Here is a 23456-nt window from a genome sequence, read left to right on the forward strand (position 1 = left end):
TCTGCAAAATTTATTTTCATGGCCTTCTTTCTTAGCATTACAATGACACTAGCTTCCCAGTAGCTGCAGGTGAAGCCTGCAACTTCTCTTTTAGAAATAATCACCCTGAATCCTATTTGTCTCCAGTAGCCACAGTGAGCCTCTGGAAGGTCTGCTCCTGTGTAGGCTACAACTCACTGAACAAACTGGGGTGCTCTGAGCCTTTTTCAGGCTGCTCCTTTGTCTAGAATGCCCTTCAGGGTTCTGTCATCAAGCCTTAAAGGGTCAGCTCAGATATCTCTCTGTAGCTTAATTAGATCTCTGTCCTCCATGCCACAGAATTCAGTATTCGCTTCGTGGTTTTCCTGCTCTTACTATGCACTTACTGTATTAGATACTAAATTATGAGTTCCACCAGGAGAAGGACCTTATTTGCCTTCAAATTCTTTCCTTATCAGACAGAAAGAGGTGAGGCTCATAGCATTTATACATACATACATACCTACATACCAACATACCTACATACATTTATTTATTTATTTATTTATGCTTAAAAAAGAGAAAGCAGTATGTGTTGAAAAATTTTGGAGAAGGCCGATCTCATGCAGTGAGACACCACACCTAATAAATAGGACTTTTCAATATCACTTCAATCTATCATCCAGATTTAAAACAACGACTTCTTCCAGTACCTCAATTGTAAATTAGAGAAGAGCATCCTGACGTTAAAAAAAAAAAAAAAAAAAAAAAGAGGTAAACAAATCATGGAGACTAATGAAAACAAGGGTGGATTAAAAACTACTATATGTTAATCCAGAAAATATACTTAAGATACGAGTCGACTGAGAATAAGGAAGCAGCATTTGAAGTATCTTAACCCAGAAATATTGGAAAGGAAAAAGATAATAGAAAGCAAACCAAATGGAAAAAAAGTTCTCCTTAGCCTCATACAATAATTCTGTGACAGTTTCTTCAGCAATTATCTTTTCTGTGCTTAAAGCACAAGTACACTTGCCAAAAGGAAACCTCCCCACTGAGTGACTCACACATTCCATTTTCCTCTACTCTCATTAGTCACCCTTGCCTAAACACTTTTTTCTCTGCATTTACCAAATGCACACCACCCTGCTTTTTTCAAATTTCTTCTCCTGAAATCTTCATTCATGTTTTCCTTTCTTCTATCTTCCCTTCCAAATGACTTCCAAGTTCTGATCTGAGCCTCTAACATGCATATTTATCCCTTTTGCCACAGTTCAGAACTAGTGTGTGTGGTTAAGAATACGAGCTTCTTGTGGGTTTCAGCTCTGCCACTTATTAGTTACGTGATAATGGGCAAGTTAACCCTCATTCTTATTTTATTTGTAAACTGAGACTAAACCAACCCCCAAAGGTTGAAAGAATTAAAAGAGGTACTCGCGTAATGTACTTATCCAGGGATATGGAAAGGGCTTAGTGATATAACCTGCTATTTTAAAAATAGAAGTGACATTTATTGAGTATATCATATGTGTTATATAACATGCTAAGTACTTCTTATGTTAACTCATTTAATGGTCAAAATAATTCTAAGAGGATAATTATTACTCTCATTTTATAGAGGAGGAATCTAAACCTCAGTAAGATGCAATAATCTGTCCTAAGTCACACAGCTGGAAAATGTTAGCTGTAGACCTGTAAACCAAGTTACTCCAAAGGCTGTGCTTTTTCCATTACTTTATGATGCTTCCCTAAAATGAATCTTAAAAAGTGTTTAACACGGAAATAGCTTCAAACCAAGCTCCAATAGTGTGTTTTATATCAATATTATGCCTTATTTACTTTTTAAAAATCCCTTTTTTGATTACGTTCAGGAGACTGTTTCAGAAATATTGTTTTTCATTTTCTAATTACCCTAAAAAATGTTCAGGAAAACTGAGTTCATAAATTCAATTGTTAAAATGGTCAAAATGCACTGATTTGCCATGTAGTTGCCATTTAATACAACATGGATGTTTGTCTATTCAATTTATGAACCCAAGTTATAACAAGATGTTTTGGCAGCTACAAAAATGATTGCATCTTTAACAAGTCTAATGAGGGCAGGATGGAGAGGAGAACACTTAGGTTCTGAATAAATTGTGGGAGTTCATGCCAACAGAGGTTAGTTACCACAACTTGACTAGCAATAATAGTTCCTACCATCATAGCACACATAATAAAATCTATTATTTGGAAATTTTGGACTCTGGAATAGAAATGCATTTCCCATGAAAACCTCTCTTTCTCTCAGGTCTTTTAGATTCCTTAGGATTTCCTTAATCCCCTCCCATTTATACAATTTCTTTTAAAGGAAGCTCAACAAATGAAACAATTTAACAATCAACATAAAACATATTTCCTGCCACTCCCCTTGCAAAAGATGTCAGAGAGTCTCCCAAGAAATAGTCAACTAAAACTGTAACAAAATGTGAAGCTCCGTTATTCGATATAAAGTATTTTCTAATCCTTCAAATTATTAGCATATTTAATGATATGAGCTTTAAAAAGAGTCAACAGCGAAAAGTTGTGTCATTGCATGATTCCTATGCATTTTATCATTAAAATTTTATTAGAGATATTTGTACAGATCAATAAAACTTACCAAAAAGAAGTTCTGAAGATAAATTGCCAAGGATTAATATCAATTTAAAAATAATGTTATTATAGACAGAATGGAATTTTAACTTGTTGGAATGATGCTCAAATTTATTTGAAAGAAACAATGTATGAGAAAAAAATTTTTAAAGAATAGTAGCAAGGGAAGATATTAAAGTACATTATTATCATTGAATAACTAAAATTGCATGGTACTGATACAAGAAAAGATTCACTTGAATAAGAGGGAGAATCCAGAAATAAATCCAAGAACAATGAGAATTTAGTATATGGAAGTGCCTCATTTCAATTCAGTGGAGAAAGGACTCATGATTCAATAAATGGTGTTGGGACAAATGAATCACCATTTAGAAAAAATAATACCATTAGGGAAAACATAATACTCACCATTTAAGAAAAAAAAAAAAAACAACTTAACACCTTACATTAAAACAAATGCCAGGGGCGCCCGGGTGGCTCCGTCTGTTAAGCCTCCAACTCTTGATTTTGGCTCAGGTCATGATCTCAGGGGCATGAGATCAAGTGCCACGTCTCAGGCTCCGCGCTAGGCAGGGAGCCTGCTTAAGATTCTCTCTTTCTCTCTCTCCCTCTATCCTTCCCCCTTCCCTGCTCCCTCTCTCTCCCTCTAAAACAAAAACAAATTCCAAATGGACTAAAGATAAACAAAATCTATAAAAATACTAAAAGAACCTATAGGCTTGGTTATAAGGAATAACTTTCTGTGCTTTCAATACAAAAGCCAAGAAAAAACTGTTTTTCAATACTGCTATTTTTGATTACATAAACATTTAAAACTGTATAGGAAAAAAAAAACCCTGCATGATTAAAAGACAACATATTGGGAAAATATTTGTAACAAACGGCAGGGGAAAAAAATCTTTAACATATGATAAGATGTATTAATCAAGAGAAAAACATATAAACTCCTCTAGAAATGTAGGCAGAGGATATTGTTTTGGACTGCTAGTTGAACCCCATTCTCTCTTCCTTTCATAGAATCGAATTTTATCTGAGCATATGGCCACCCCCGCTGGAAAATATTCTATATAGCTTCTCCTGCAGTTAGGTGTGGCCATGACACTTAATTTCTTGTCAAAAGAATGTGAGCTGAGGTAATATGTGCAACTTCTCTTTCACTTGTTGAATAGCAAATTACTGGCCTTTGATTTTTTTTCTTCATTCTTTCTTCCTTACTGGGGGCTAAAATAAAGACTGGAGATAATCCCGTTTTGTCAATCCAGGTAAGGATAACATTTATGGGATGATAGAACAACCGATGTAGAACTGGAGTCCCTAAATTGCTCTGGGGAGCAGAACCACCCAATCAGTTGGGACTACTTACTATTATGTGAGAAAGAAATAAACTCTTATCTGATTCAAGCCATTGTATTTTTGGGTCTCTTATGCCAGCTACTTAGCCTATATACTAATAGAATAAAAAAGGAAATTCCCATAAAATGAAATATTAATGGCTAATATGAGAGAATACATTCTTTCTCTCTTATTATCAAAGAAGGGCAAATTAAAATAACCATCAAATAGTATTTCGACACTACCAGCAAAAACTACAAAATTGATAAAATAAATAAAATCTAGTTTTAAACAAGTATGTGAGGAAACTAGCACTCTTGTGTTGAAAATGTAAAACTATACAACTTCAGTGAAAATATAGGACAAGAGTGCAAACATATATAGATAAGAATAATCATCATAAGGTTATATATAAAACAAAAACCTGAAACCCTGGTGTGATAAGGTAAATAAATTATGGTACCTCCATATAGTAGAACAGTATGAAGCACTAAAAATGATCATTTGAAAGACAAAGGGAGTGATCTCTTGTCATGATAGCAGACCATTTAACACATAAGATAAAAAATTAGCTTGTGCTCTAGGAAAACATATATGAAAAAAATGACCCATTATAGTTTGATAAAGAAGACATAAAATTTACCATTTCTGAACTCTATTATGAGAAGAATTTTGTAGCATAGAAGATTAACACAATTTTATCATTATTAATGGCCTAAAGTGCTTTGTTAAATTGAATCAGATTTTGATAGAGAGTAAAAACTGTCTTTAAAAGTAAACTTTATACCATGTAATATCATGTGACAGATACCATTAGAAAGGAAGTCTATCGTAAGAGTAATATACATATAATTAGGAGGTTTATTGTTATTTATGACTGGAAATAAACAACATATAATGGAAAAAAATAATAAAAGTAAACTTTATAAAAAAATAAAGTTAAAAAAATAAAAAATAAAAGTAAACTTCAGTTTTACTAGCAGAAGCTTGATTACTTTGAGTTCTCAATCTATTACACACAATGCCCTGCAATTCTGCTCTACTCAAACTTTCCTCCTGAAACAGTTTTAAACACCAGAGGAAACTCTTGAGTATTTATTCCCCAAAGATGGTGGAGAAGCCAAAAGCCTCCAAATTTTTAGAAGTCCGGTGTTTTATCTTAAAATTCATGCACGTTTGGCATTCTACTCTAGTTTTAGTACAACACAGTTATGTTTAAATTTCTAATTTATTTAGTCAACATGTTCCCCCAAATCATTTTTGCAAAACTGGCATTAAAGAAAACATGCCACATTTATCTTGTGGCCTTTTTCTAGCTGCAAAATGTGAATATAATAAAAAGAACATAAGCTTTGGATTAAATCCTAGCTCTGAAGCTAGGCACGTTATTTACCCTAATTAAGGCTCCATTTACTCTTCTATATAATGGAGGTGACGATGCCTAGGTATGGGGTCTTGATAGAAAAGAGGAGAGCAATATTAATAAAGTACGCACCTCAGTCAAATTGTATCCCTTACAATATAATGAACATTTACATACTACCTTGTTTTCAGTTATGACTTGACCATGATGCATTTTATTTTTTTTTATTTTTTTTATAATGATTTTTTATTATGTTAGTCACCATACAGTACATCCCCGGTTTCCGATGTAAGCATGATGCATTTTAACTATCAATTACTATTCTACCAGCTTCCATTTTATTTAGCAATTAAATTAATACCTGTAATTGTGCTTTTCTTAGCTGTTGGCTGGTAATTTGAGCTTTTTGTTGCATCATATTTTCAATTCGTTGGTTGACTTGCTTTTCTTTCTTGAGTTCATTTCCATAAAATCTGGACCCCTATGTAAGAAAGCAAACAAAGCGTAAGAAAAGTGTCAGAAGGAAAGAATCACTATAGTATAACCATGGTGGCTAACCGTACAGACTAGAATTAGAATAAGTGAATTCAAAACTTAGCTCCACTACTTACTAGCTGGGAACCCTAAATCTACTTAATCTTTCTATATCTCAATTTCCTTGCCTGTAAAATGAATTTATAGTTACCTACATCATAGAATTGTTGATGCAGTACTTACATAGTACAAACTCTTTGAAATGAGTACAGATATGCACTCAGAAAATAACAATGTGTCCTAGACAGGATCCACAGGGCATATCCAAGGACTTAGTCATTTGGGTCATCAGTTATCTCCTTCACTTTTACTTAAAAAGCACTTAAGGGGTGCCTGGGTGGCTTAGTTGGTTAAGCCATTCTCTCTAATTTTGTGTATGTTTAAAATTTTCTGATAAAAGTTTTAAAGAAGTAAGCTGCATTGCTGTGAAGCAGTAACAATTAGAAAATTTCAATTTAAAAAAGATATTTATGATGAACTTTCCATCCCCCCAAACTAGAGAAATATTATATAAAATATATAAATATTTTAATATATTAATATATAAAATATATGTAAGGTATATATTTTATATGATTGATACACGTCAATCAGATGATATGTATATACCATTCTATGATTGATATGTATATACAGGTGAACCTTGAACATCATGGGTTTGAACTGCACAGGCCCACTTATACATGAATTTTTTTCAATAAACATAGTACAGTACTATAAATGTATTTTCTTTTACTTAAGATTTCTTAATGATATTTTCTTTTCTCTAGCTTACTTTATTGTAATATATAATACATATAATACACAAAATTTGTGTTAACCAACTCTTTATGTTACTGGTAAAGCTTCCAGTCAACAGTAGGCTATTAGTAGTTAATTTTGGAGGAGTCAAAAGTTGTACATGGGTTTTCAACTGTGTGTGCGTGGGGGGGGGGGAGGTCAGTGATCCTAACCCCACATTGTTCAATGGTTTATATGGTGGAGCAAAGTTTTGAGAATACCTAAGATATTCCTGAAAAAGAACAAAGAGCAAAAAAAGAACTTGTCCTAGCTGTTATCAAGACTTATTATAAAGTACTTTAATTAAGATCATGTTGTAAAGATATAATAACAAATAATCCAGTGGAATAGAAGAAAGCACTGCAGATTAGTAAGAAAAGGATGAACTATTTAGTAAGTGTTACTGGGACACACAGAAGAGAGAGGAAAGATAGGGAAATGTAGGATGGCTTAAATAGTCTATTTCTTAAACTGAAAACTAGGGGCATAGGTTTTTATTCCTATTTTTAAGTTTTATGGTGAAAATTTCACAAAAATCTCAAACAGAGAAACAGAGTAGTATAATAAATATATAAAACTATCACTGAGATTTAATAACTAACATTTTGTCTTATTTCCTTCATTGATTTTTTTAACTGAACTGTTTTAAATTACAGATATAATGACATTTAACTATTCCATACAGTATTCTACCATGCATCTTTTTTTTTTTTAAGATTTTATTTATTTGACAGAGAGAGAGAGACAGCTAGGGAGAGAGGGAACACAAGCAGGGGGAGTGGGAAAGGAAGAAGCAGGCTCTCAGCGGAGGAGACTGACGTGGGGCTCAATCCCAGAGCTCTGGGATCATGCCCTGAGCCAAAGGCAGATGTTTAACGACTGCGCCACCCAGGTGCCCCACTCTACTATGCATCTTTAAAAATAAGGTCGTTGTGGCGCACCTGGGTGGCTCAGTCAGTTAAGTGTCTGTCTCTTGATTTCAGCTCAGGTCATGATATCAGGGTTCTGAGATTAAGCCCCATGTGGGGCTCTAAGCCAGGCATGGAGCCAGTTTAGAGATTTTCTCTTTCCCTTCCCTCTGCCCCTCCCCACTGTTCACACGTGTTCTTCCCCACTGCCAAATTTTTATTTTAAAAAAATAAAAATAAGGCCATTTTCCTACATAATCATAATAGCATTTTCACAGCTAATAAAATTAACAATAAATCCTTAATACTATCTAGTACACTCTTCATATTTAAATTCCCTTAAATGTTCCAAAAATATTTGTTCAAACCAAGATCCAATCATGGTCCATACATTAAGTTTGCTTATTTCATCTCAATTCTTTTACTTTTAAAATTGTATCTCTATGTTATACACTTAAAATATTATTTTTCCCTCAACTTTTTATTTTGGAATTTCCAAGTTTTCCAACAGTTGAAAGAATAGTACAATAAACACCCATATGTCCTTACCTAGATTCCTGCTACATTTAGTTTCTCCCACAACTCCTATGTATATGCACATACACACACCCCAACTCCTCTATGTGCACTTGCACAAACATGCATACACACACACACACACACACACACACACACGTGCTCCTCCTCCTCTTTTTGGTTAAACCATTTAAAAGTGACTTGTTGTGGATATCAGCATGCATTTCTTAAGAATAAGGATATTCTCTTAAATTTTACCCCTTTCTACATGGATATTTCATAATATACAAATGAAACAAAAAAATGTTAGAAGAAAACATTTAGGACCTTGGAGAAAAACATATGTAGTTGACTAATTCAAGTACATATAAAAAAGCAAGCAAAAAAACTTCTGCACAGGATAAAGTACCATAAGCAAAGTCAAAAGACATATAATAATCTAATGGAAAATTATGCACAGGACAAGAAGAGACAGTTTGCAAAAAAGGAAAATACAAGCAGCTTTTTAAACATATGAAAAGATGCACTATCTCACTTTTCATAAGAGAAATGCAAATTAATGCTACACTACCTTACTGTAGATTGGCAAATCCAAAAGCTCAGTTACACACTATACTAGCGCAGTTGCACCATGGTAATATACTCTCAGGTCCTGGCAGTGAAAATTTAAATTGATACATTCACTATGGAGGGCAACTGGCCAATTCATAAAAATTGCACATGCATATATCCTTTTTTGCTCTCTGTACTTGGTGGGATAATTCCATTTCTACAATCTCTCCTATAGTTTTACCTGCACATGGGTAATGTTATAAAATACAAGGTTATTCACTGTAGTATTGTTGGTAAAAACAAAAGACTAGAAATGACTTATATGTTCATGAATAAACATTCTGATTGGTTCAATTAATTTTATTATATTCACAAATGCAGGCATAAAAAAGAAGGAAGATCTTTACTTATAGAGAAAGACCTCCAAGTTACATTAATTGAAACAAAAACAAAAAACACAACAATTACAGTATTTTCCTATTAAGAAAAAGGGTGAAAAAAGAACATGTATGCTATTTTGCTTTTACATGCATATTACGTGTATGTGAGGCAGAAAACTGGATGGCAAGAGCAAGAGTAACAGAAGAGAGATCATTCCATACCCTTTTGTTTTAACAAGATACATTAAAATATTAAAAACTACAATAAGAAAGATATTTAAAACTTACTGATTTTATTTTAAACAGAAAGTTAAAAAGCTATAAATTAGTGATAGCAAAATAAACACGAAACATACTTTTGTGGCTTCCATTATAATTTTGTTAATCTTCTCTTTATCTAATCCTTCCATTCCGGCTTTATTATCATTAAGTCCCACCCTAAGCAGAAGATCATCTTTGTAATTGCCATTCTTCTCCTTGGTGCTATCCATGGTGTAAACTTAAAGCGTTTTTATTATCTGAAAAAACATAAAAAATAAACACAGCTTTTTAAAGCATTCATGGTGAGGAGGTGGGCACTTAAATGTTAAAATGATATACAATTAGCCAAACAGGTAAAACATTTAAGAATTTTTATCATTGAGAAATCATTATTACTCAGATTTTTAAATGACTATCCCTAGATTATTGTACTTTCAGAGGGAAGTAAGGAATTAACATTTCCTGCAAGCTTTGTGCCTGCTGCTATGCTTGGCACTTTACACTTGAACCTCACACAGTAGCCCTGCCCTGAAAGGTAAATTTTATTATCCCCAATATAAAGAGAAAAGAAATCTGAGTCTACTGACACAAATTTTCTAATAAGTGACAATATCTGTGTTGAAACCCAGACCTGAGTCCAAAGTTCATGTTTTTCACATATTAACACACTGCATAGGAAATAAATACAAAATAACACTTCCTCTACTAACCATGGTAAGTTCAATAGCATTCATTACAGAATTCCATTTTTTAAAGCTGTGGAAAAAATACAGAAAAAAATAATAATCTGTTCACTTCTAGGAAATTATTACATTTTATAATGTTATATCACTTCTAAAGTTAAAAATCCCTTCAAGCAATCATTTTTAATACCTTTAAATTGTTCTTTATCGTTTAATTTCACATATATTAGCTTTTTAAAATATTTATAGTAACCATGCAAGACAAATTTGGTTATTCTCATGCTAGGAAAATAGAAATTGGAGTTTCAGGAAGGTTAAGTGAATTGGCCATCCTAAGTCTGCTAACAAGCAAAAGAACTGGTGTGAATCCAAGTCTTCTTACCCCAAACTAATACAGCTGCCATAACATCACAGCCGCTTCCAGCTTGAGTTCACTTATGCCATAAAGAAATGACCAGATGAACAGCTGCCATGCATCTACAACAAATTACGCCAGGGATTTCTCATTTGCATGATTTAGAGAGGTCTCATTTATTCTATTTATTTTAAGCTGCCTTAAGGACTTTTTCTTTTCCTTTTCTTTCTTTTTTTTTTTTTTAGTTAACATCTATCACCACACAGTTACACAATTTCCTTTCTTGTGATGAGAATTCTTAAGATATAATCTCTTAGCAACTTTTAAATGTATGATACAGTATTAACTATAGTCACCATCCTATACGTTATACCCCATGATTCACTTATTTTTTTTTTAATATTTTATTTCTTTATGTGACAGAGAGACAGCCAGTGGGAGAGGAAGAAGTAGGCTCCCAGAGGAGGAGCCCGATGTGGGACTCGATCCCAGAACACCGGGATCATGCCCTGAGGCTAAGGCAGACGCTTAAAGACTGTGCTACCCAGGCGTCCCCATGATTCACTTATTTTATAGCTGGAAGTTTGTACCTTTTGACCACCTTTACCCACTTCACCTACCCCCACCCCACCTCTAGCAACCACCAACTGTTCTCTGCATATATGAGTTCAGGTTGTTGCTGCTGCTGTTGTTGTTTGAGTCCACATACGAGATAAATAAATCAGAAGGTCTGGCGGTAGGAACCAGATATCAGTATTTTTTTAAGGCATACTCAGGTTATTCTAATGTGCCCAAAGTATAGGAACCACTTGGTGCTGTTGTTTCCCAGTGCCCAAGAAAATATTGGCTGGTTTTCTGTTTTTATCATTTGACTTTTCTCTTCTACTATCACATTCAGCCTAATATCACCCTATATTATGTGTTATGCTTTAGTAGCCCAATTACTTATCATTTTCTAATCAAACTGCTGGATGTAATTCATTCATATTTTCCCCAAACCAACACTGCTGATGAGTGAAGATGCTGAATGCAGACATAATACATTTAAGTTGCCCTATCCTTTTATTTATTTTTTAAAGATTTATTTATTTGAGAGAGAGAGAGAGAGCATGAGTGGGAGGGGCAGAGGGACAGGGAGAGCTAATCTCAGGCAGACTCTGTGCTCAGCGCAGAGTCTCTCTCCTTGGGGCTTGATCTCACGACCCTGAGATCATGACCGAAGTTGAAACCAAGAGACGCTCAACTGACTATGCCACCCAGGTGCCCCAAGCTGCATTGTCCTTTAAATGATGAAATGTATGAAAGGAAAAGAAACATTTATCGAATGCCTACTATTTCATAAAGAATATATTAGCCCAAAAACTCTGAGAAGAATTGCTTTTGGTCCCTAATCGGGTCAGAAGAACTGGGTTATTACCAGCAATGCTGGTGCCAGGCAAAGTTGTGGTAGGTAAAGTTAGTTTTCAGCTACCTTCCTGTCTTGCTGATGCCCAATTACCAGACCATTTATGTCTAGTTTCATGAGGATAAGTTTACTATTCTCTACATGTTAATGACTTCCAAGTTTATAGCTGCAGTCCAAATGCCCATCTGGCGTCCTAAATTTAACATGTCCAAAACGGATCTTGTTATCTGCCTCCATCCCTAAAACCAGTTCCACTTGGATGCAGCCTTGAGTCTCATCTCAGTCGATGGCAACTCCATTCCCTTCCAATTGCTCATGCAAATAAGCTTGTATTCATTCTTGAGCTCCCTCTTTCTCATACACCCCACATCCAAATTGTCAGCAAATCCTGTGGACTCTGCTTTCAAAATGTACCCTGAATTTAACCACTTATGTATCGTCATTGCTTTCACTCTAGTCTGAACCACCATTATCTCTTGCCTGGATTAACGCAACAAGAAATAGTCTGTTTCTGCCTTCCATGTAGTCAATTATCAACACAATAACCCAACTGATTTTTCTAAATCACAAGTCAGGTCACATCACTCTTCTGCTGAAAACTATACAACAGCACCCTGATCTTACTCGAGAATAAAAGCCAAAGTCCCAACAGAATCTGCATTCCAATTACCTGTTACCTGCCTACCCTCATACCTAACACTCTCCCCCTCACTCACTACTCTCCAGGCACACTAGTTTCTTTGCTGTTCCTCAAATTTGGTAAGCATGCTCTATCCTTGAACCCTCTCCTTTAGGGTTCTTCAGCTAGCTACTCTCTTGACTAAACTCCCTTCAAGTCTTTGCTTAAATGTTACCTTCTCAATGAAGGTTTACCCTGACCTCCTTATTTAAATTTCAGCCTGATTAACACTTCCCACCCTCCTCTTCCCAATGCCCCCATGTTTTTCATAGCCCTTATCATTTCCTAACATAGTAATAAACTTAGGTTTACTTATTATGCTTATTGTCTATCTTCCTGTGAATACGGAGACTCCAAGAGGGCAGGGAACTTTGCTTTTTGTTGTTTTAACTGATGTATCCCAAAAGCTTCAAACAGTGCTTGCCATAGAGTAGGTGCTCAATAAATAATTTGCTGAATGACTGAACAGTTTATATTATTTTCTCATTCTTTTATTCACATAGCAAGGTTACATAGCTATGTTAAAAGATTGTGACAAAAACTACTTTTCTGAAGTTAATAATTTTAAGATATTTGTAGTTTTTCCTTATTTCAACATTAAATATGTAAGGACAGGTATATGAGCTAAACCACCTTTGATTTTATAAATCTTATCTTCCTAAGATATTTGATAGTTAAAATGATTTACTAAAGCTTTTGGGACTTGTATTAAAATAAAAGAATATTTTGACTTTACATGTTAGAATGTTTGCTAGGTTCCATTAATATTAAAAAGATTCTAGCTTATGTTTATTCTCTGGAAAATTAAGTTGCCTTGTTTAATTTCTTTGACTAAATATTTTTCAATTATATCGAAATCTACAAAAAATTATTGGACAAAGTTAATAAAACATACTAAGTTTTAATATACTTGAATTCCTTTTAGTACTATAATTTATGTCCCTATGGGGAGCCTGGTTTTGTTTTTATTGGTTAGTGTTTCTGTTATTTTCAAATTTCTATAATCTCTCATTAGTCCTGGTTATCTCTGTTCTCCCCATTAGTTCTGACTGAATTTCTTTAGAAATCCATAAATTGAAAGGGAGAGCTAGCTCCCAGCAGAGATGAACACATAATATTCACAAAAGATGCACAAAAGATTATCGCAAAGTATTTTCCATATTTTCTGGGAAGTGAGATTTAATACTATTTTAAATGGCTTTGTGAGGGAAGTATGTAAGTGCCTAGTGGCATCTGGGATATAATAAACTCTCAGTCAATAGTTACTATTAAAGTTAAGCCAAATTTCCAGAGCTGTGAAAATCACTAGTCTGACTTTCCTTACTTCTCTCTCTTCAAGATACAGAGACCGTGGAAGGAAAAAAGTTTCATTGTAAGCATCCTCAAGAAAAAGCCAAAGTTCATGGATCATATAGATGAATTTTGTTTTGCTCCCCAAAAACTATTTGTCCTATGATTATGAAAAAGAAAATAGTCAAACATTTTTATAGCTTGATACTACAAAGACAGTCTGTTTCACTTCAACTCAGAAGCACAAACGGTTATACAGAACGCAAAGGAAAGAGCTTGGGTTCTTGTGGTTTAATATATTGGTTTAAGAGTACATTTTCTCTGAAAATATTCAAGTTCTTCCCAGTCTGGTTCTACCACTAACTATTCAGGTTACCACTTAAAAAATATAAGGCCAATCTCTGCTTTTGGTAGTGGTAAGGATGGAAAATTAGATTTTTTTCAGCAGCAGTTCTGAGGAAGAAGTTTTAGAGTGGTAGGATTTCTCCTACCTATAAAAAGCTCACAAGACTATGTAAACAATATCACAAGTGATTAGCACATTGACCAAAGTCACCTGGAATTAATCTACCAGAAAATATGCAAAACCTACTAAGGATAGTAAGAGAGATAAAAGAGAGAAGATGGAGAGGAAAGGTTGGGGGGGGGGGGAAGAGGACAAGGACAGAAAACTAAACTACAGTAAACTCCTAGGTGGAGCTTGCTTCCTATTTCTAATACACTATAAATAACCAAACCCAAAAATCCTTCCAGAAAAACCTGTATATTTCTTAAGAACAAATATTATTTTTAATCCTCTAAATGTTCAAACATTTAACAGGTTTATTTGAACAGATTAAACAGATTAAACAAAACTTCAGGCTGTGATTAAATGTTCTTTTTACTATCTACATTTAAATACTATGAATTAAGAATAACACCCTAGATTTGAAGTAATTCCCCACTTAATTTAATGCCTGACTAAAAATTTCCTTTTTCAATTTCATTTATTATAAAAATATTTTTTAAATTTTCAAGAAAATAAAAATCACAACCCCAAACTTTTACCAGATTATTTTCTATGTTCCTCTCCAATTATTTTACATACCCCTATGTGAACACATGCACTCACACTACATGCACACAATTTTCATATGATGGGAATGAGGGATTGGATGAAACTTTTATTTCTGGCTTTAGTTTTTAATATCTTTGCAAAATAAGATGTACAAAAAATTAAAAATTATTTTGGAATGAATTATTTGAAAGACTTTAAATGTATATGTATTTTGAGAGAGTTAATAGAAATAATGTTACTCTACAAATCCCAAACCATGGGGATGTATGCTAAAAGAAAACACAAGCTTTCACCGAGGACATGAAGTCTATGCAAGAACTATGCACATACTCTCTTCAACTGCCTTTTTCCTTTCTGAGCTTTCTATTCATTTAACTTATTCTAGTGAAGAATGGGACAGAAGGCTGTTAAAAAGCCTACACTCTATTTAATCCTATGGACATTAAAATTCACTTTTATATAACAACTAATTGAAATTATCTGTTTCTTTATTACAGAATGAAAAATATCCTGATATGAAACACATTAACTAAAATGTCAATTCAATGGTAAATTCCCCAAAGCTCAGTGTATAAGTTCCAATTTTGATGATGAGTTGCATATTTGGTAAAGTCTTCCAGAATCTCCAACAATGAAGACTTTGTTTACACTCAGAAATAAGGGCACTCAGGACCTTTAACAATTGTGAAAAATTAACTTTATATCTTATAGAAGTCGACTGTTTTTGAGGACGTTGATTCATTAACATGAAGGAAGTATACCGAGAGGTTCTTTCTTTGGGTATTAGATCAGGTCAGCAAAAATATTTACTTAACATAGAAGTGATACTGAACAGACTAATGTTGTTTTAGTTGAGGTATACAGTAAAATGCATAAATTTTAAGGAACAGCTGAAAACGTATGTTTTTAGAAAAGGAGAAAAGTGTTCTCCTGTAGTACCTTTTTTGGTACTGTAATGATTTTTTAAGTTCTACAATCTCTAGTGTTACTTTTAATATAAAATTACATATGAAGCCAGGATAATAGGTGGGTTTACACTACAAACAGGAAATTGAGGTATTATACTACTTATCACTATACTACATCTTACATTATTGTAAGGATAATATTTTGTAACCAAGTTATACAAGATATTATTTTATTTTCCTATCCTGGAAAAATGATCCTTTCAATTATTCCCTCTGCTACATTGTTCTAGTGTTTTCTTGATATTGTTCATGATATTATTTCTTGATCCAGTGCTGCCGCTTTCTTTGGTTTCCTATAGCTCTAATTAGTCTACTGCAGGAGTTTATTTATTTATTTATTTTTAAAGATTTATTTATTCGTTTGAGAGAGAGCATGCATGCACATAGGTGGGAGGAGGGGCAGAGGGAGAGGGAGAGAATCCTCAAGCAGTGTGGAGCCCGAGGGAGGACTCCATCCCAGGATCCTGATATTGTGACCTGAGCTGAAACCAAGAGTCGGATGCTCAACCGATTGAGCCACCCAGGTGACCCTCATAGTAAGATTTTAAATTATATACAGAATATTCCCAAAATGATCTCTAGAACTCTATTTTACAACATGCATATTTTTAAAATGTAAATATATGCTAAATGTATATATTAACAGATAATTTTAATCCCTTAATCTAATTCCTTAATCTAAAAATGCACCTGTACTACATAATCTTCATAGGTAAGCAAGATGCATCTCTGCCTCTGGAGGACATCGTAATTTTAAAAAAGGAAAATGAATCCCATGCCGTGCTTTCCTTCTGGAATTTTTTTTTTTTTAATTTCTAATCTGTTAATTGTCGGAAATGTTTTTCTCTTCCTGACCAGGCCTCAAAGGGTGAGGAGTCAAAGTAGATGCTGAAATACATTTATTTCAGCAGAGATTAGAACCATATAGTTTGTCACCTCCTTTACTCAAAGGCTTGAAGCTAAGAATAATAGCAACCCCGTTTTGGGATCTAAAATCTGGCTTCTCACTATGTGACTACAATTTTTAAAATGTTAAAATAAAGTATTCATCATTACTAAAGTTAAGAGCTTAAATTTCTCAGATTTCAGAATTTTAAACCATAAGGGCTTCAGCATATTTGCAAAACCTCCTAAGTTAATAATTTTGCCAAAACCACTTACCTAATGCCAATAAATTATTACAGTTCATTCTGACCCTCTTATTAAATCTGCAGATAGTATAGCATTATGAAAACCAGTCAAATGTTAACAGTAGCTTCCAGCGTAAGAATTCATTTCTGAGGTGTGTGGGTGGCTCAGATGGTTAAGCATCTGCCTTCAGCTCAGGTCATGATCCCAGAGCCCTGGGATTGAGCCCCTTTGGGGCTCCCTACTCAGCGGGAGGCTGCTTCTCCCTCTCCTCCCTGTTTGTGTTCACTATCTCTGCCTCTCTCTCTCAAATAAACTCTTTAAAAAAAAAAGAATTATTCATTTCTATACTGCCAAATATACTAAGAAACAAAATTTAATCTACAAATGAAATATGCCTTTCTTTTTTTTAAAAAAAGAGTTTATTTGAGAGAAAGAGTGAGCAAGAGAGAGAACACAAACAGGGGGAGCAACAGAGGCAGAGGGAGAAGCAAGGTCCCAACTAAGTAGGGAGCCTGACGTGGGGCTCAATCCCAGGACCCCAGGATCATGATCTGAGCTGAAGGCAGACACTTAACTGACTGAGCCACCCAGGTGTCCCATACAAATGAAATATGCATTTCTTAATACTACTAAAATAATTACCTTTAAAAATACTTCATAGCTGATAAGAAAATGAAGAAAAAGTTACAACAAATGAATACCATAATATGTAATTAAGTGACTCACTTCTTACAAATAGAAGAAGCAGAAGCAGAGTGATGGGATGTCACACATGAAAATGGGTTATTAAAGAATGTGACTTCCATCTTAGATGTTCTCATTCTCAACTTGGATTACTCACTCTGGGGAAACCAGCTGCTATGTGAGGCAGCCCTGACAGAAGGTCCACATGAGTGAGTTTGGAAGGAGATCCTCTTCCAGTCCAGTCTTCAGATAAGACTACAGCCCTACATAACATCTTGACTGTAACCTCATGATCCAGAGACACCAGTTAAGTCATGCTGGGATCCTTGATCCACCGAAACTGTTAGATAATAAATCTATGGCTTACTTTCAAATTCTGTAATTATCTCATTACAGATCAGCACTGTACACAGACCAAAGTTTGAGGAACACTGCTATAAAACAGTTGTATCCTAAAGATTAGTAATGTTTTCATTTGAATAATGGTGAAAATTTTATATATACTAATAAACGAATCAACTGAATAACTTTTACGCCAAAAACCTTTTCCTGCTAGAATTTGTAAAAGAAAAAAATAAGGCAAGTGTTTTTTTGGTTGTACTTAATACAACTAAAATATAAATTTCAAGAGGGCAAAACCTGGTATAGTTCTAGGCCACTGAGCCTGTTACTTAATAAATAAACGTTGAATGAATGAATGATGGGCAGATTAATATAGAAAACATAATAAAATTAATGGTAACACCTCAGTGAACTCTTTTTAAATACAGTAACTATTAAAAGTAATATTTGGATCTTACAGTGTTTTTTTTTTTTTAAAGATTTTATTTATTTATTCGACAGAGATAGAGACAGCCTGCGAGAGAGGGAACACAAGCAGGGGGAGTGGGAGAGGAAGAAGCAGGCTCATAGCGGAGGAGCCTGATGTGGGGCTCGATCCCATAACGCTGGGATCACGCCCTGAGCGGAAGGCAGACGCTTAACCGCTGTGCCATCCAGGCGCCCCGGATCTTACAGTGTTTTACATGTATAATTCTATTTAATTTTCCTAAGAGATGAGGAAACAAAAGTGTGAAGACTTAGAGGTACCTTAGATAAGTTAATAATTGGTGGATCTGAGACAGTATTTCAGGCCTAGGTCAAAACCCTCATGCTTAGCCATTACTTGATAAATGCAAAGGTAAAACTGAAAAATATTGAAATCTTATCAAAAGAAGGAACAGTGGGTTTTTTGTAGATTTCATGGAATGTGAAAGTAGTATAAATAACAGATAAAATATCATTTATTACTATAATAGAAAACAAAATTTATGGCCTAAACTTTATTTTTAGATGACATCATGATTTTGAAAACTCTCTAAAAGCATAAGAATTCTCTAAATGAAGAATATGAAATAATGACAAGGAAAAGAAAATAAAATTATTAAAATACGATGTCCATTCAGACTTACTAAAATATATTTGGGAGTCAACTGCAGATCTTTCTAGTGATCCAAAGGGCAATATATTCAATAATCATGTCATCTAAAACAAAGAGTTCACTTCTACAGGGACTGTCCTATTTAATAATATCAGTAAAAATCAATTATCAAAAAAAGCCCTACATTTCTGCCTAAAGCAACACAGAAAATAAAGGGAAAACATTATTCGTAAAAAGAAAGAATTTTCTCTGAAAATGAGAGCTTCCTAAATCTGGTCTCTGTACAACTCGAAGTAGCAGCAGAAGTGATTTGTCGTTTACAATACTGTCAGTAGTTTCTTCCTTTTTCAAGATATATCCAACCTCTCTAAATCTAAGGGGGGAGGGGGAAGATGAAAATAAAAAGCATGAAATTCGATAAACGTGGGCTAAAAATACACACGAATAAATGATAACATTTTCAAACAACTTATCATAGGCTGAGCAGGTACTAAGTGTTTAAAAAGCATTCTCTCATTTGTTTCTCGTGATTACTCACTAACTTAGATATTATCTCACTAAAGTGTGTATCAGTAAAATGCATAAGGAAATTGAACCTTAGAGAATTTATGTAATTCATCCAGGATCACCAGAGGTGTCCAAGCTGAAATTCAAATCAAAGATTCTCTCCAGAGCCCACATTCTTAATCAGTATGCTAAATATACAACTAAGATGTCAGCAGGCTTATTTTTTTTATTCTTTAAAGATATTTTCATCAGATATAAAGTTGACAGGTCTTTTTCTTTCAGTACTTCAAAGATGCTGCTCCACTGTTTTCTAGCTCCATTATTTAAGATCATGAGAGTTCATACTGTTGTTCCCTGTATGTGATGTGTCATTTCTTTCTGACTGCTTTCAAGTCTTTCTCTTCAGTTTGGTTTTCATCAGTTTGGCTATGATGTGCCCAGGCACAACCCCCGCCCCCCCTTCAAAAGACAGAGCTAATCCAGGTTCCTGTATTTTTCACGAACACTTTCCCTTACTCCTGCTTCCTCTTCATCTGACCTTTTGAAGATATGAAGGTTTTCTCTGTCCCTTGACATACAGCAGTAGTGCCTTCCTCATCCTCTCCCACCCCATATTACATATATTTACATTTTCCCCCAAAATTACCCTCAGGGAGGAAGAGAAAAAACACTTTCCAAGGCTTAAAAATACCCCGACCCTTTTGTCAGGAATGTGACCAACAAAATCTGTTTAAATTATGTACCTGTTTAACTTCCGTCTGCAGTATCATATACTAACCTTAATTACAAAATAGCTTGGGTTTCATTCCATAAAAAACTAGCACTAATCACTACAATGAAGCAAATGTCTTTTTAGAAAAGGCCTTTATCTCTGGAATTTATTAACATTTTTTCATAGATTTTCACATGTCTGCTTGAGGGCAAGAGAAAATATTTCTACATGTAAGGCACTATTCCCTTGACTTCACTTTAGTTTTTGATAATTTTCTTAGATCATGATTTATAAAGTGTGGTTCTACTGTGAAATGATTGCTATGGTGGGATCCCATGATAGCCATGCTTTTCTTTTATGTAAAACACTAAAAAATTCTGTTAATATTTTAAGTATTGCTAACCATTCTCAATGGGCAAATATTATATACTTTATAAATGATTTTCTATACATCTACTTTTATACATCTACTTTTTAATGCACAAATTTCACTGGATTGGATAAAGATAAATGAACTAGTAGTATATTAACATCTACTTTGATCTTTAAGATTAATGCCAAATTTTTATTATTTTGGAATTATAATGGCTAACCATTTTACTTGAGATAGGAGAAGGAAATACAAACTAGTTTGTGTTTGGTTATAAAAAAAAAAAAAAGCTTAAGTAACAAAGGATCTATTGGACCCAGTTTTAGTTTTTGTTTCTTCTTTGAGCAACTTTATTGTAGGCACAGATATTTCATATCTTATTTTTTTTTAGAAATCTTCCAAAGAACAAAATATTAATTTCTAACAGAATAAAATTTGCTCTATCTTACAATTTCCATATGGATTTGACTCTTTTATAAATTGAAGATATATTATGGTGATCCCTTTATAAATGAAAAATACATTATGGTATCTTTGGGATCTTATTTCATTATTCTAGGAATTATTAATCATTATTCATCATTTATGCTAAAAGATAAAATCAAAAGAAAGTGAAATAATGGAATCCCCAGGAAAATGATCTGGTACTGAAATAAATCATCACTATTATATCATCCTTCAGTTTTCTAATTGTATTGCCCACAGTAATGTATCTTTGAAGGAAAGTATAAGAGAAGTATAGACACACCATTTTTGCAGGGGGTTGGGTTTTGGTAGCTTACACTGATGAAAGCTTTTAATGAAAGCTTAACATAGTTGAACGTTCTGAATTTTTCATTTTCTGCCCATACTGGCAAAGAGAAGAAAACTGACTGAAGAATTTCACAATTATTAGATAAATCGGAAGATGAATGCAAAGAAACAGCACTTTGACTATAATGATGGTGAAATTAATCTTACAAGCAAAATCTCAGAGTATGAATTTTCAGATAACTCAAACAGATATCTTCTCAAACTTAAGAATCAATGAGTAAACAAGGGCGCCTGGGTGGCTCAGTTGGTTAAGTGTCTACCTTCAGCTCAGGTCATGATCCCAGGGTGCTGGGATCGAGTCCCACATGGGGCTCCCTGCTCTGCAGGGAGCCTGCTTCTCCCTCTCACTCTGCCTGTCACTCTGCCTACTTGTGCTCTCTCTGTGTCAAATAAATAAATAAAATCTTAAAAAAAAAAAAAAAGAATCAATGAGTAAACAACGAATTTGTAAGAAAAGCAAATATGGCATTCCCATCCAGTTAGTCACTCAACAGGAAGGACTTCATCACAAAGTATTTTGCAACAAGAACTTGGAACATCCCATTTTGCTAACACAACATATGACAGTGTTCTTTCCTCCTTTCATCCTATATTTATGCACTAAAAGTTACTTAATATGGTTTGTAAGTCAACAAATATCTAAGACAGATGTGTATACAACGGGGAAAAGAAGGAAATAGATGATGTAGAAATGAAAACCTTATTGGACTTATACTTTTAAGTGGTGCTTATAAAAATGAAAATATTTTACAATTATGAAGGAAAGAAAATGGATGTCTTCTATTTAACAAGATTATGAGATGTTAAAGTTTTCAACGTTATTGGGTTTTGGTGTTACAAGCACAAAATAAAGAACCAGACATAATGATAAGCTAGAATCTATTAAAGATGCATATAATCTTTATTTATAGGATGGAAAGATCCAGGATCATGCATAAAAGTTGATGAGCAGCTACTTGCTTTCTCAAAGGACATTCATTAGGAATGTCCTTTAGGAAAATATAGAATAAAAATTTGTTTAGTACGTTTCAATTTTTATTACAATTCCTAATAAATTTATTGTTCACCATCCCTTGTTTGTTACTTCTCAAGATTATTCATAAAATTACTCACAAATATAAAAAATAAAATGATGATAGCTACCAATGACTATTTTTCCTGAGAAATACTCTTATACTGAGAGTTAAATCAATACATAATTTCTTTATCAACATTAGATAAAAGAATAATTGCAAAAGAAAGCACTTAAATTATCACTTAAATATAGATAAATAAAACACAGACTTGCTAGCATACCCCTTTAGTTATCATAGAAAAACACTGTAAACTGCCTACATAATATGCCATTGCAGCTTACAAATGTATGTAGATGAATTTTCTTCAAAAGAAAGATTTCAAACTAAAGAAAAACTATGCAACATACCCCGAATATAATCAGGCTCTACCAGATTCTCAAATGTTTTATCATTTCAGGATAATAGTTGTCTTTGTTTTTGTTTTTTGAGTCTAAAATCAATTTTATATATATTGAAATTACATATTTTAAGTCTCTGAGTTTCAAAGTCTCAATTAGCCTATTAATTAGCTTGACTTCGGGCAATTTATTTAACTTCTTTCAACATTAACTTCTTTATATGTAAAATAAGGATGTCTATTTTGCAGGACTTTTGTGAAGAGTGAATACTAAAAATAGTAAATCTAAACGTCTAACATTGAGTAGGTTCTTAACAAATGATACTTATTCCTTACAAAAAGCTATGCTGGAATTTGGTTCTTTAGTAGCTCAGAATTTTAACCTGTTAGTGATTTTTCTTCTGAGCCTTAATTGTAGTTCCCACAGCTTCCCTTTACTCATCAACTCCCCTTAAATATTTACTGAGCACTTATTATGAGACAGGCGATTTAAATCTTTCCTTGTTCTTTATGTTTTTTTAAAGATTTTATTTATTTATTTATTTGAGAGAGAGGGAAAGGGAGTGAGAGCACGAGAGCAGGGTGAGGGGCAGTGGGAGAAGCAGACTCCCCGCTGAGCAGGGCGCCAATGCAGGACTCGATCCCAGGACCCCGGGATCATGACCTGAGCTGAAGGCAGACACTTAACCAACTGAGCCACCCAGGCGTCCCTTTACTTGTTCTTTAATAATACTGTCACTTTTAAAAACAT

General features: G+C 33.9%; 1 protein-coding gene across 2 annotated transcripts in view; it reads right to left on the reverse strand.

Moving 5' to 3' along the window:
* Nucleotides 1-23456, reverse strand: part of POLK (DNA polymerase kappa) — a 65045-nt gene that overhangs the window by 33344 nt on the left and 8245 nt on the right. For both annotated transcript variants that reach the window (XM_045809732.2, XM_045809733.2), the window contains 2 exons: nt 9314-9475; nt 5649-5768 (listed from right to left, as the gene is read on the reverse strand). In XM_045809732.2, the coding sequence (XP_045665688.1) occupies nt 5649-5768; nt 9314-9448 (255 nt within the window). In that variant the 5' untranslated portion in view covers nt 9449-9475. The remainder of the gene's footprint in view (nt 1-5648; nt 5769-9313; nt 9476-23456) is intronic.

This window comes from Ursus americanus, chromosome 5 (assembly GCF_024610735.1).
Source record: "Ursus americanus isolate L20-20 chromosome 5, mUrsAme1.1.p, whole genome shotgun sequence".
Lineage (NCBI taxonomy): Eukaryota > Metazoa > Chordata > Mammalia > Carnivora > Ursidae > Ursus > Ursus americanus.